This window comes from Rhinoderma darwinii, chromosome 2 (genome assembly GCF_050947455.1).
Source record: "Rhinoderma darwinii isolate aRhiDar2 chromosome 2, aRhiDar2.hap1, whole genome shotgun sequence".
NCBI lineage: Eukaryota > Metazoa > Chordata > Amphibia > Anura > Rhinodermatidae > Rhinoderma > Rhinoderma darwinii.
This window is the reverse complement of record NC_134688.1, coordinates 421,107,351-421,122,059: the sequence shown is the minus strand read 5'-3', so window position 1 is coordinate 421,122,059 and position 14,709 is coordinate 421,107,351. Positions and strand designations below refer to the sequence as shown.

General features: G+C 43.6%; 1 protein-coding gene across 1 annotated transcript in view; it reads right to left on the bottom strand.

The window, feature by feature from the left end:
• The window catches only part of FOXN1 (forkhead box N1), a 73,858-nt gene extending 60,638 nt beyond the window's left edge, over positions 1-13,220 (bottom strand). Inside the window, exon 1 of the mRNA XM_075850851.1 lies at positions 13,160-13,220. Within this exon, the coding sequence (XP_075706966.1) occupies positions 13,160-13,220 (61 nt within the window). The remainder of the gene's footprint in view (positions 1-13,159) is intronic.
• Between the last annotated feature and the right edge of the window lie 1,489 nt (positions 13,221-14,709).

Here is a 14,709-nt window from a genome sequence, read left to right as displayed (position 1 = left end):
AGATTTATAACATCCTAAGGGCTTATTCAGACGAACGGGATATACGTCCGTGCAACGCACCTGATTTTCACGCGCGTTGCACGGACCTATATTAGTCTATGGGGCCGTGCAGACAGGTACGTTATTTTTACGCTGCGTGAGTCCGCAGCGAAAAAGTAATGACATGTCCGTTCTTTGGGCATATTTCGCGCATCACGCACCCATTGAAGTCAATGGGTGCATGAAAATCACGCATGCCACACGGAAGCATGAGACCTTCTTATAGCCAGGGTGCTCTGGGAGCAATCAGCTCAATCTTCCAAATGCGTGCGCTCTGGCTTCTTAAGTCTGGACTGAGCTCGCAAGCGCACCCTTGTAGTCACTGTGGAACAGGCGGCCGTATGTGCAGACATCTCTGGAAAGAAGGGCGTCGACTGGATGGAAGGAGTTCGTGGTCAGCGACCACAGACGTTACAATATCCCCCCTCTTATGCCCCATCCTCTTGGGACCAGAACGAGAGAGAAACCACTTAATGAGGGTAGAAGATTCTCTTCTGGCTCCCAGGGCCTCTATTCTGGATGAAACCCCTTCCAATCTACTAAATAAAAGGTTCTTCCTCTTACTTTTTTTAATATCCGGGATCTCCTTAACATCGAAGGTGTCTGAAGGAATGCTAGTGGCAACCTGCAGGGCTAGGAGTCTTGGTAAAGTGGTTCAGAAACCACCGGTTTCAGGAGAGAGACATGGAAGGAGTTGAGGTTCTTGAGGGTAGGAGGCAGCCGAAGCTTGTAGACGGCAGGGTTGATCTGCTGTAGGATCACGAAGGGTCAGAGGAACCTGGGAGCAAATTTGTACGACGGCACCCTCAGTCGAATATTCCTGAAGGTTCTCTTCTCCTTATGTCCGCCTTCCGTTTCATGCGGTCGACCACCAGCAGGATGGAGGATCGAGTCTGCTGCCAGATCTGCAGAAAGTCAATAAAAGCCGTGTCAGCAGCTGGTACCTCGGACGTATCATGCACCGGGAGAGGAATTAGTGGGTGTTGGCCATAGACAATGAAGAACAATGTCTTCTGTGTGGACTCGCTGCTGTGATTGTTGTATGAGAATTCAGCCCACGGAAGCAACTGCCCCCAGTCATCATGCTGCTTGGAGATGAAGTGGCATAGGTAGTTCTCCAAGATCTGATTGATCCTCTCGACCTGACCATTGGACTGAGGATGGTAGGCCGAGGGAAAGTCCAACTTAACACATAGGAGTTCGCAGAGGGCTCTCCAGAACTTCGAGGTGACACAATATGCTGCGATAAGCCGTGCAGGCGGAAGATGTGTTGGATGAACAGCTTGGCCAGTAGAGGAGCAGAAGGAAGACCGGTCAGAGGAACGAAGTGGGCCATGTTGGAAAATCGATCCACCACCACCCAGACAGCACTGCATCCAGCAGGGAGAGGCAGGTCAGTAATAAAGTCCATAGCTATATGCTGCCAGGGAGCATTGGGCACAGGCAATGGCTGGAGCAGGCCAGCAGGTCTGGAGTAAGCGACCATGTTAGCTGCACACACTGAGCAGGACGAAACAAAGGCCAAAATGTCATTGGGCAGCGTGGGTCAGAAGAAATGATGGGCAATCAGATCTCGCGTGACCTGCCTGTCTAGAGGAGTGTCCCCAGCGTAGGATTCTCCCTCGGTCAGCCAGGCGCACAAAAGTCCTCCCTGGAGGAATGTCCCCAACTTGCAGGGGATTGACAGAGACAATGCAAGACGGATCAATAATGTTCTGTGGCATCTCCATGGTGTCCTCTGTCTCGAAAGACCTGGACAAGGCATCGGCCATCACAGTCTTGTCAGCCGGGCGATAATGGAGCTCAAAGTGGAACCTGGTAAAGAACAGCGACCATCTTGACTGACGAGGATTCAGCCGTTGGGCCGTCTGGAGATAGGTGAGGTTCTTGTGGTCCGTAAAAATAAGGATGGGATGAGCTGCGCCCTCTAGTAGATGTGTCTACTCCTCCAGGGCCAACTTGATGGCCAGTAACTCCCGATACCTAATCCAGTAGTTGCGTTCTGCGGAAGAAAAGAGCTTGGAGAAATATCAACATACCATTGACTTGCCCTTGGAACTTCTCTGGAACAGGAGTGCACCAGCACCGACAGAGGATGCGTCCACCTTCAACGAGAACTGTAGGGAAACATCTGGATGATGGAGGATAGAGGCTGACGTGGAGGCCCTCTTCAGGCTATTGAATGCGGACTCTGCCTCAGGAGTCCACACCTTGGCGTTCATGCCCTTTTTAGTGAGGTCAGATATAGGAGATGTCAGTGAGGAGAAGTTTGGAATAAACTGTCTGTAAAAATTGGCGAATCCCAGAAAGTGCTGTATGGCCCTCAAGCCTTGAGGGCGTGGCCATTCCAGAACAGACTTTACCTTTTCATGATCCATCTTAAGACCTCTATTCGAGACAATGTAGCTGAGGAAGGGCAGAGCATCCTTTTCAAACACACACTTCTCCAACTTAGCGTACAGACGATTCTCTCTTAACCACAGCAAAACTTGACGGACATGTCTCTGATGAGTCACAGGATCTGATGAAAAAATCAAGATGTCACCAAGATAGACCACAACACAAACATAGAGGACGTCACGGAAAATGTCATTAACAAACTCCTGGAAGACCGCGGGAGCATTACACAGACCGAAGGGCATTACTAGATACTCATAGTGTCCATCACAGGTGTTAAATGCAGTCTTCCATTCGACACCCTGGTGAATCCGGATTAGGTTGTAAGCCCCTCGCAGGTCTAGTTTTGAAAAATTTTTGGCATCACGTATACTATCAAATAATTCAGAGATCAGTGGCAACGGATATTTATTCTTACCCATGATTTGGTTGAGACCCCAGTAGTCAATACAAGGACGCAGGGAGACATCGTTTTTCTTGACGAAGAAGAACCCGGCTCCTGCCGGGGAGGAAGACTTCCGTTTGAAGCCTCTCTGCAATTCTCCTTAACATAGGCAGACATGGACAGAGTCTCTGGCAAGGAGAGAGGATACATCCTACCACGGAGAAGGGATGCACCAGGGATCAGCTCGAAAAGTACAGTCATATGCTCGGTGTGGGGGTAGTGTCTCCACCTCCCTTTTGCTGAAGACGTCCGAAAATGCAGCATAATGACCAGGCAATCCTACGAATGATCGAGGCAGAGGAGGCTGGACCGAATGAATCTGCACCAGGCATCGGCTGTGACCATCGGTGGCCCCACTGGAGAACCTCTCCAGAGTTCCAGTCCAGGACTGGGGCATGTAGTCGGAGACAAGGCAGACCCAGCAGCACAGGGTTAATGGCCTTGGACAGGACATAGAACGGTAGAAGTTCGGAGTGGAGAGCCCCTACTTGGAGCCTCAGTGGCCTGGTCACAGCTATAACTGGGTCTGCCAGAGTTAGTCTATTTACTGATGCAACCATCAACGGTCTCTCCAGAGGGGTAGTAGGTAATTGTAGAAGGTCCACCAGGTCTCTACAAATGAAATTAGCAGCAGATCCAGAGTCCAGATACGCAGAGACCTGATGCGTTTTCTCAGCGGACACTATGGTCACGGGTATGGACAACTTAGACGGGAGTCCTTCTTTACCCAAGGTTGTGTCTCCTAACAGCCCTAGGCTTTGGGGCTTTTGGGGACACAGACGCACAAGATGGCCTCCGAGGCCGCAATAAAGACAGAGTCCCGAAGTGCATTTGCGTTGTCTCTCCTGGGTAGATAGCTTACATTGGTCCATCCTCACAGACTATTGAGGAGGATGGGCATCTGAGGACGGCAGGGGTTGCTGCAAGGTAGGGGCCAGACTAGGAAGGCCTCCCTCCTGACGAACCTCTTTGAGCCGTTCTCGGAGCCTTCTATCAATCCGGGCAGCCAGGAGGATGAGGTCATCCAGGGTAGACGGCAGGTCTCGAGCGGCAAGTACCTCTTTAATTTTAGGACACAGTCCATGCCAGAATGTAGCCACCAGGGCCTCATTGTTCCACAACAGTTATCCCGCCAGGGTGCGGAAGTGGATGGCGTACTCACCCAGAGAGATGTCTCCTTGGTGTAGGTTCATCAAGGAAGCCGCAGCAGAGGAGACTCGTCCAGGCTCCTCAAACACAGTGTTAAATGTCCGGAGGAACCCTTGGAAGTCACGGGTCTCTGGTCCTTGTCTCTCCCAGATAGGGCTCGCCCATGCAAGGGCCTTGCCAGTAAGAAGAGAGATGATGAAAGCGACCTTTGCGCCATCAGACGAAAATGCCCTTGAATACAGGCTGACATGGATCTGGCACTGGTTCAAAAATCCACGGCAGGTACTTGCATCTCCATCATAGCGGTCAGGAAGTGGCAAAGAAAAACGAGGATCAACACTGCCAGGAGGTGTAGTCTGAGGAACAGTACTGCCAGGAGGTGTAGTAGGAGGAACGGCAGCTCGTGCCTCCTGCCGACGTGCGAGAATGTTCAAGGCCTGGAGGAGTTGGTTTTGTCGAGACCGGAGGTCTAGCATATCCGCCCGCATCTCTTGTGACGTCGTCATAGTCTTGGATCGACACGTGGGGTCCATGGCCTGAGCGTACTGTCACATAGGGTTCGTGGACCCACTGGGCCGTACCGCCTTGGCGGTATGGCAGCTAACCAACAGGGCGCAGGTGTACCTGTGGCAGCTCGGACAGTAGCAAGGCAAGCTTGGCTGGGACTAGGCAGCAGGTAGACGTCAGGTGTGGAGTAGCAGGACAGGCGGGGTATACAGCACAGCACGGCAACAGTTCAGCATGGCACTAGATCAGGATACAGGTTACAGGATACAGGAACAGCGAACACTGGGAGCAGGAAACACTAGGGGACCATTTGCAAGACAAACTTAGGATACGACAACAACGCTCAGGCGTGGGAGAAAGTGGCTGAGACCTTCTTATAGCCAGGGTGGTCTGGGAGCAATTAGCTCAATCTCACAAATGCGTGCGCTCTGGCTTCTTAAGTCTGGACTGAGCTTGCGAGCGCACCCTGGTGGTCACTGTGGAACAGGATGGCCGTATGTGCAGACATCTCTGGAGAGAAGGGCGTCTGGATGGAAGGAGTTCATGGTCAGCGACCACGGACGTTGCACATTCACTTACAGTACATGTAATATCTGGTCATTCAATTTATTTTATGTATAAGCATGTAATATCACAGTTGGAACTTGGGCTGAATTGTAGGACAATACTCAAGAAAAAGCAAGGGTTTAGTCTTTGAGAGGTGCCTCTTCCCCAAAAAAGAAACATTTCCACATTTGGGCAATGTCCAAATTAATTTATGATCATGTGGGGTCTAATAATTTGGAAAGTACCAAGGTTTTATCAGTTTAATTTCAGTGAATATTATTCCTATACCTGAATATGTTTTAAAAAGTGATTAATATCATTTACCAATGTTTACATGACAAAATATGAAAGGATGTAATTATAGTAATTGTCTTTATCTACTGAGAAAATGGGAATTTTTGGTCTGGTGTTGGAAGGAAAGTCCAATGTTGAGCCATAGGCAAAGGTGGCCCCAGTAACATTATAGTGATGACTCTCATAGACAGTCTCGCGTTTTATTACGAAGTCTATAAGTTACACTGATATCAAGAGGCGGCACAGTTAGCACTGTTAGCTTGTGAGTTTGTATGTTCTCCCATGTCTGTGTGGGTTTCCACCAGGTACTCTGTTTTCCTCCCACACTCCAAAAGCACATACTGAAAGGCAGAAGCATAATTATCACGGACGCACGGGTCCGGAGGGGAGGGGGCCCACCAGCCCCGCAACCTCGTGCGAGTGCCTCTTATTATGGCAGAGCAGAGATGGTCCCTGCCTCGCCACTAACTCTGCTATGCCACTGGCTGTTTAAGACTTGTGGCCTAGTAGCGGTTCCTGAGGACGTCAGGTTGACGTCCCGATGCAGGCAGTGTGATGATCTCACTGCATCACGCCGCCTGCGCCGGATTTCCGGCAGAAGATGGTCCCCGCTACTATATGGGGCACCTATCTACTATATAGGGGGGCCTAACTACTAAATGGGGTTACCTATTTACTATGTAGGGGCACCTATCTGAAATATGGGGGGCCTAACTACTATATGAAGGGCCTAACTACTACATGGGGGCAACTCACTACTGTATGGAGGGCCTATCTACTATATAGGGGCACGTATATTCTATGTGGAAGGCTACTATCTGGGGGCCTAACTATTATAAGGGGCACCTAAATACTATATGTGGGTGCCTAAATACTATATGGGGGCACCTAACTACTATATATGGCACAAAAGCGGACAACTGCTATATGGGGGCACGAAAGAGGACTACTACTATCTGGGGGCACAAAGGGGACATTACTACTGTGTGGTGGCACTATTACTGTTTGGGGGCACTATTACTGTGTGGGGCACTAAGAGGAGCACTGTTACAGTCAAAAATGTCTTTGCTGTAAATCCTGCAGACAAGTCATGGCTGGAAGTAGTCATTATGGTGGTCTGGCCAGGATGAGGAAAGTGAATGAGCCCGAGGTTTTGTTTAGTAAGGGCTCATTCAGACAAATGTGTATCACGTCCGTGTGACGGCCGTTAAAACAACGGCAGTCACACGGACTCATTTATTTCAATAGGGACGTTCACACGACTGTTGTTGCAACGGAGCGTGTGAAGGGTCCGTGGAAAAATAGGACATGTCCTATTTTTTTTGCGCTTCACCCATCCCTCCATAGACTCTAGTTTATGGGGGATGCGTGATAACATCAGGCCTAAAATACAGCAGTTTTTCACGTCCGAGGTTGGCCACCTTCTTGTGAATGTAGCCTTACAATATGGTGGCATTATTCAGACTCTATGTGGTGGTAATATGTGGTCATGGTGTAATGGTTTTGTTCAGTAACAGTTTGGTGGCTTTATTCAGTCACTATGTGCTGCTAATATGTAGTCATGGTGTGGAAATAGTATTCAGTAACAGTATGCTTGTATTATTTAGTCACTGTGGTGGTGACATGTGGTCATGTTATAGCATATTATTCAGTTACAATATGGGGATATTATTTTGTCACTATGTAGTAGTAATATGTGGTCATGGTGAGGCAATATTGTTTTTCCCATGTATAGTGGTATCATTGGTAATATTGGCCTTGGTATATTAGGTTTTGTTAGTAACAATATGATGGTATTATTCAGTCACTATTTGGTGGCAAGATGTGGTCAGTATGTGGCGGTATAATTCACTAGCAGTATGGTGGCATTATTCAGTCACTATGTAGTAGTAATATGTGGTCATAGTGTGGAGGTATTATTCAGTAACAGTATGGTGGCATCATCTGGTCATGGTATAGCATATTATTCATTAACAGTATCAGAGTATTATTCAGTCACAAGAAAAAAGGAAACGATCCAGCATTTAAAGAAGGTTCGTTAAAAGGAAACAATGTTCCAAGTTTATTCCAATAGTTTAAAAGCTCAAGTGCATGGGGGTGGTAGCAACAGCCTACCACCCCCATGCACTTGAACTTTTAAACTATTGGAATAAACTTGGAACATTGTTTCCTTTTTACGAACCTTCTTTGAGCGCTGGATCATTTCCTCTTTTTGCTTGTTGCCTTGCCGTGGGCCGTCACGCAGGATCCGAGCGTAGTCTGGATTGAGACAACTAGTGGGTGAGCTGGAGGATTCCTCCCAATTTCTCTTATTATTCAGTCACCATTTAGTAGTAATATGTGATCATGGTGTGGCAGTATTGTTTGTCCAATGTATAGTAGTATCATTGGTGGTGATATTGGCCTTGGAATACTGGATTTTGCTCCGTTACAGTATGGTGATATTTGTTCCTTGTATAGTGGTATTATGTGGTAACTTTATGACTGTATAATTTAGAGGTATATTATAATACATAGAAAATTGTCTTATGGCTATGTTGTCTTTGAGACCCGCAACACCTCTGGGGCTCGCACAACAACAAGCGCCAATGGAGGTAGGGGCAGCTGAAAAAAATTGCCCTGAGGTCAATAGGACTCTAGTTACACCCCTGTTGAGTGACTAATTGACTTCCTATGAATTTGGTACAATTAGATTGTAAGCCCCTTTAGGGATATGGACTAATATGAATGGTGACAATATTCTAAGCTATGGAATATATTGACGTTATATAAGCAATGGGAAATAAATAACTCTTTTGTCTCCAGGAACATCCAACATCAGCTGATGACAATTTCTGATCCCTGATGTTTATTATTATTTTTGTAGGAAAATCAGATATTGATATAGTGAAAAAATGCATCCGTGTAAATCTTGTTTATTTGAACTTGGGGTTTATGAACAATTTTAGTTTACCCTTCCAGGATTATGATTTGTCATTCTGCCTGCCCACATCCAGAATAAAGTCAAAGACCATTTTAAATATACTACATGGTACCTGGAACGTGAAGTACAGGGTGACCCCACCGATCGAAACCATTCACATGCAATACAGTGGCAATGTATGTTTTAGGAGCAACCTTGGGTTATCCCTTTCCTTGCCCTTCTTTCCCTTTTTTCTAAGTTTTCTTGGTTTGTCATACTCATTGCTGTTTCGCAATGGGACAGTGTTGCCTGATGTGTTGGATCACTTGTTCCTCGATGCAGTCTGGACCTCCGGTTACCCGTGCCACCATCTTTTGTTTTCAAGGCCTTGCCATGACATGTTTCCATTTCTTTTCTCTTACAAGCCCAGGTCTAGACCCACTTTTATTTTTGCCCACATCCTGGCAGACTACTCTATTTTGGCTGGTGGATCAGAGCTTAGGACTTGCAACCTCTACATCAAACTTGTATCATTGTTGATTTATTGATGGTTTGCTAAAAATTGTTGAAAAAACGCAAATATTAAAATCTGTACAACACCCTCCCCTTCCCTCCTCCTCCTATAGTTTACTGGCAACCAGAGGAAGCACAAAGTATCCAAATTCATGAGTTTATTATCAAAAGGAAACTGTCCTACTTGTCAAAACTGCATTATAGGTGGAATTAAAGGTGGAATTTTAATTATCCTTACATTTACAGTAATCTTTAGTATAGATAAAAGTGCAGAATATACAATAATATAATATACAAATTAGACTGCAAAAATACAAGCATTTCTTCTAGATTTAAACTTAAGTTCTCTTTTTTGTCATCTGCTGGCTCTTTTTTTATTTTACTATGTTGTATGTGTAATAAGGAGAGAGCAATATTTCGTGGTTTGGGAGTATTTCACCTAATTCTACACTAAAGTTATCGATACACTCCAGATTGTAAAGATTGTTACAAGGTGACTGATCAATATTACGTCCGATTGTTTGAACATCCCATGAAATGCCAGACTTAGCTGACTTTTTAGGGGGCACCTTCTCACACAGTTTTAGGGAAACTCATAATACCATGCATAATTGGTGAAGGATTGTTAGTGTTTACTATACACATATAATTTCCAACAGTGATTGGCTAAAAAAAAAAAAAAGTCCAACATAGCCGATCACTTTTTCTAATAGGTGCCCTTATGGATCTATAGGTGGGTGCAGCTATATTCACAAAATAGGTCCTCAAACTCTTATTATAGTCAAACATAGTACAGGCTCAATATATATGACCCGCATGATAAAGGTTAATAATTCATGGTTGTTAATTTTCATAAATTAGTTTGAATTGGTAAGACTTTTCATAAACTTTAAAATCCAAACGATAAAATATTTTATACAAACTTAGCTCTGCTACATCCTTAAGATTCCTTATATTAAACTCCCAAAAATATGAGCTTTCTATTACATGTAAATACAATAATAAACAGTAGTACTCTTGGCTCTTTGACGTGATTTTGCTGATACAGTAGTTAGAGTATGAACGTAAAATAGTTAGTCTTCTAACCAAATTCCAGTCTCCTGACATGCTTAAACCTGACCTTTTGTATTGAAATTCATTCTAACTCCAAGTTCACATATTTCCTTACAAAATTTTTGCAAATGATGGAGACCTCTTACTGTACTTACCAGAAACCCCTATATGATTAACAGCAATATCAACTTACATAAGCAAGTATAGCTCAGTGGTTAAGAGCACCCTATGGCAATATTAACAAGAAATGCTAAATGCAGACTTTATTTCCCAAGCACAGTGTCACAACCCAGGGGTTCAATATGTGCATGCAGACCTATGTAATAAACATTATATTAGGAAATGAGTGCTTCGTTATTTTAGGTATATTCTTGTTGTCCAGGGGAATGTATGACATAGTGGTGCAATGATTCAATAACACATACGAACATCCATGTTGTACGGTATGGGAGCCAAACCAAAAAGTTATTGGGCAAAAAGATGACCATGAACTTATGTCTAAATCCACTGTATATGACTAACAAACCCCTCAATTATGACATGTATTCCTTCAGGCTGTATTGGACTAGCTGACATAACTGGCAAGGCAAAGGTTACTGTACATTCCTGAATATATATCAGGGGTCACATGTAATAAGTCTAAAACAGTTTTCTTTTGGATTTAGATAGACAGATAGATAGTGGTGAAAATATGAATATGGATATGGTTGTATTTTATTCAAAGATAGCATTCAATCCCAAAATGCAATGCACTACATTTGTCTCTTGTCGACAAGCACATACACAGTAATATAATTAAATTCTTTAAATGCACTGGTTTTTTTTCTCTGTTTTTCTGTAAGATGAACGCCCTTTATAAGGTTTGGCAACTTCTTCCGATTCAGAGTTCATACATGACTACTAAGAAAATGATCAGAGCCTTGAGGGACAAAGCCTTAGGATGAGTAAAGGAGGGGCCGTAGGTGGGGCCCTGTGATACCACAAATTTTGCCCTTTTGATCTACACGATTTATTACCTTGTACTCCTGTGTAATTGTTTTAATATTGTAGCAGCACTTTGTTGGCTGGACCAGCATTCTGTAAATGTTATAGTATATATATGTATAGTATGTATTAGACTGTCTTGTAAACTATGTACATCCAGTAAGAATGTTTTTAAGCTGCACGATCAGAAAATTATCACAGCGGTGTAAGAAGTGGCCAGCTGGCAGTGATATATGCCCTAGATGCTGGGTGCCGGGGAAATGGGGTGCCAACATGTCACTCTGCCTTGGCCATGGTATTCGGATAAAGGGCTGGTGTAGCACCCTGAATCTTTCAGTTAGATAAAGGAAATACTTGCTATGATTCTGAATTAGCATGGTAAAGGCTCAATGTACAGGGAACATGACTGAAATAAGTCTGCATTATGTGACACTAAATATCTTAGTTAAACTCTTGACTTACACAGGGGACATATGGGACCTATGCAGATACCACTTTATAGCCAAATTCTTACATTTGGAATATATGAAAAGTTTTGGGCTATTTGGGCTCTGTTAACTTCTATGAGCAAACTAAAAATGGAAGATGTAGTAGAGCTGAAAGAAACATTTGGTAGAATATCTCTTGATACTATAATGTTATTTAGCACTTTGCATCAGACTGTAGGTCATTTTTTATGCAGCGTTATCCTGGTGTACAAATGATAAATAAATGACGGACACACTTTCCAGGTGATTATGTGTAGCAGTTGACTGCAGCTGCTTTCACGATTCTGATGGATGCCCTTGGAAACAGATCTTTGACCCCTAGACACTAAATATCCACTATATTATTAGGTTATGCTGAGATCACGTGTGGGTCAAACGTTTGACACATATGTTTGTATGCCAAAAATTGTAAACTACAGGTTTCTATAGGGCATACATACTGTATGCAAAAAAAGTGGATCCATTAAACAAATACGAGGGTGTACCAAAAATTTACTAAAGCGTAAATATATGGAACCGCCAGAAAAACATATAAACATATGCCTAAAAATGCAGAAGTCTGTATACTGGTATCTTTCACATTTCCATTGCCAAGTATTTCCAAAACTCACTTTTTACATCGGTATACAGTGCAACATATCTGCACCTGGTCTAATATGATATATGATATACAATGCTTGAAAAATACAGATGCCTCATACAGCTAGAAAATAATAATATTCATTATAATATATTTAATGAAAAAAGTAGTTACAGTATGGTATATATGTGGAAATTATATTCAGGAAAATAAAATGCCTTGAAAAACTGTCTCTAATATTCCATATAAAGCACTCATACATACTTAAAATTACTAGGATTTCACAGATTCTGTAAACTTGAAGGGGTATTCCAATAATAGGAAGTGATAGCATATCCTTTGGACCCCACCAACTACCTGAACAAAGAGGCAGAAGTCCTTTTATCTTTTTCCCTGCAGATTGACGCTCTCCCTGCAACACATCTCCATTTAAATGAATGGGGCGATATTGCTGTTCCCTACCAAGCAGTTGGACGGAAGTGCTGCAGTGCAGGGAAAATCTGTGAAAGAGCCACAATCCTGCGCTTGTGTCCCTTTCATTCTGGGGATAGGTAGGGGTCTCAGCCGCTGGACCCCACTAATCAGGAGGTGATGACATCCTAGCAATACAGATGTGTCCTGCCTTAAATGTTCTGAAAAACCGACAAATCCGAAGATGTGTGTCGCAAGATGATAAACACACATCTAAAAAACAAGTATACCTCTGATGGATGCCTCCGACGGATGCCATCTGTCAGGCATGCATCGCACAGAGACACTCATGTTAAAAAAAAACTTTTAGCAAAAAATATTTTTCTTTACTGGGTGGCACGAGATTGACAGTCCTTGTCCTTCCCAATCAGTAATTGTTGAATAATACATCCCAGATAAGCAATTATTTAGCCAAAAAACATAAAGGTAGATCTAGACGCTATCAATTATTATGGTACAGGAAAAAGAAGCGGGCATGCCGTGGATCCAGACTGCTTTTCAATAGTCCATTTCACCATGACCTATTCCATCCTTCCAACACACACACCATTTTTTTTAAAAACAACAACAAAAATTCTCATTGCCCAGGCAATTGCCTATCTATGATGTCTGTATGCCCTAATAGGTTATATGCAGGGGTTGTCCTAATGGGAAAACCCTTTTAAGAAATTGCTCATAGTACAACAATAGTTATTCCAGTGGTGGATCTTGACTCTCGCTCTACTATTTGACCATATCACTGTATTGTTCTCATGTATATACTGTAAATGATAACTACACTCTTCATTTACCAGATTGTGTGTTCACCATCTCTTCTTCCAACTGAGAAAAGTCGTCCTTTTCAGTTTCCATGTGGTCTCATTGATAAAAACCTGTTCTTTTAACATCCATCCGTGACTATGCCAAGTTGTTGTTCTGTGGACAAGAGAAATGTTATATATATATATATGAAATTAATTTCAATTAAAGGGCAAAAACCTGATCTAAACATTTAACTAAACATGGAAGTGAGAAAAATCATAGCTGGTTTACTGGGGCAATGGTTCTTTATATAGTGAAGTACACACGACCTTAATAATAATAATAATATTTATTTATATAGCGCCAACATATTACGCAGCACTTTACAATTTAGAGGGGACATGAAACAAACAATATCAGACATTACATAGTGACAAAGTTAATTTACAATTCAAATCTGGGGAGTGAGGACCCTGCTCGCAAGAGCTTACAATCTATGAGGAAATAAAGGAGACACAAAGTGTAACAGTGTTTGTTCTGTACAATGGTCCGGCCATTTTTATACACATGCGGTGGTAACATAAAGCTGCATGAGCCGGTCACCAGCCAGTATCCGTGTATGACGGACATGAAGAGGAGTGTGAGGGAATCTTATTCTGATGACTAATCTAAATGGAGGGCTATGGAAAGGAGTCAGATTAGGGAATGTTATAGGCCTGTCTAAATAGATGTGTTTTCAGGGCACGTTTAAAACTGTGGATATTGGGAATTAATCTGATTGTCTGGGGTAGCACATTCCAGAGGACTGGTGCAGCACGAGAGAAATCCTGGAGACGGTAGTGGGAGGTTCGGATTATGGAGGATTTTAATCTAAGGTCGTTGGCAGAACGTAGAGCCCGAGTAGGGTGGTAGACAGAGATGAGGGAGGAGATGTAAGGAGGTGCAGCACTGTGGAGAGCTTTGTGGGTGAGAGTAATACGTTTGAATTTTATTCGGAAGGGGATGGGCAACCAGTGCAGTGACTGGCACAGATTAGAGGCGTTGGTGTAGCGGTTGGTCATAAAGATGAGCCTGGCTGCTGCATTGAGGATAGATTGGAGAGGGGAGAGTTTAGTGAGGGGAAGACCGACTAGTAATTAGTTACAGTAGTCAAGACGAGAGTGAATCAGAGCAACAATGAGAGTTTTGGCTGTTTCCTCCGTAAGAAAAGAGCGGATTCTGGATGGTTTTTGAGGTGAAAATGACAGGAGCGTGAAAGTGATTGTATGTGAGGAATAAAGGAAAGATCTGAGTCAAAAATAACCCCGAGACAGCGGGCGTGCTGCTTAGGAGTGATGATAGTGCCACACACAGAGATGGAGACATCAGGTTTAGGGAGGTTAGTAGATGGTGGGAACACAAGGAGCTCAGTTTTAGAAAGATTCAGTTTCAGATAGAGAGAGGACATGATGTTAGAGACAGCGGACAGACAATCACTGGTGTTCTGTATTAGAGCAGGGGTGATGTCACGGGAGGAGGTATATAATTGGGTGTCATCAGCGTAGAGATAGTACTGGAAGCCAAATCTGCTGATGGTTTGTCCAATAGGAGCTGTGTAGAG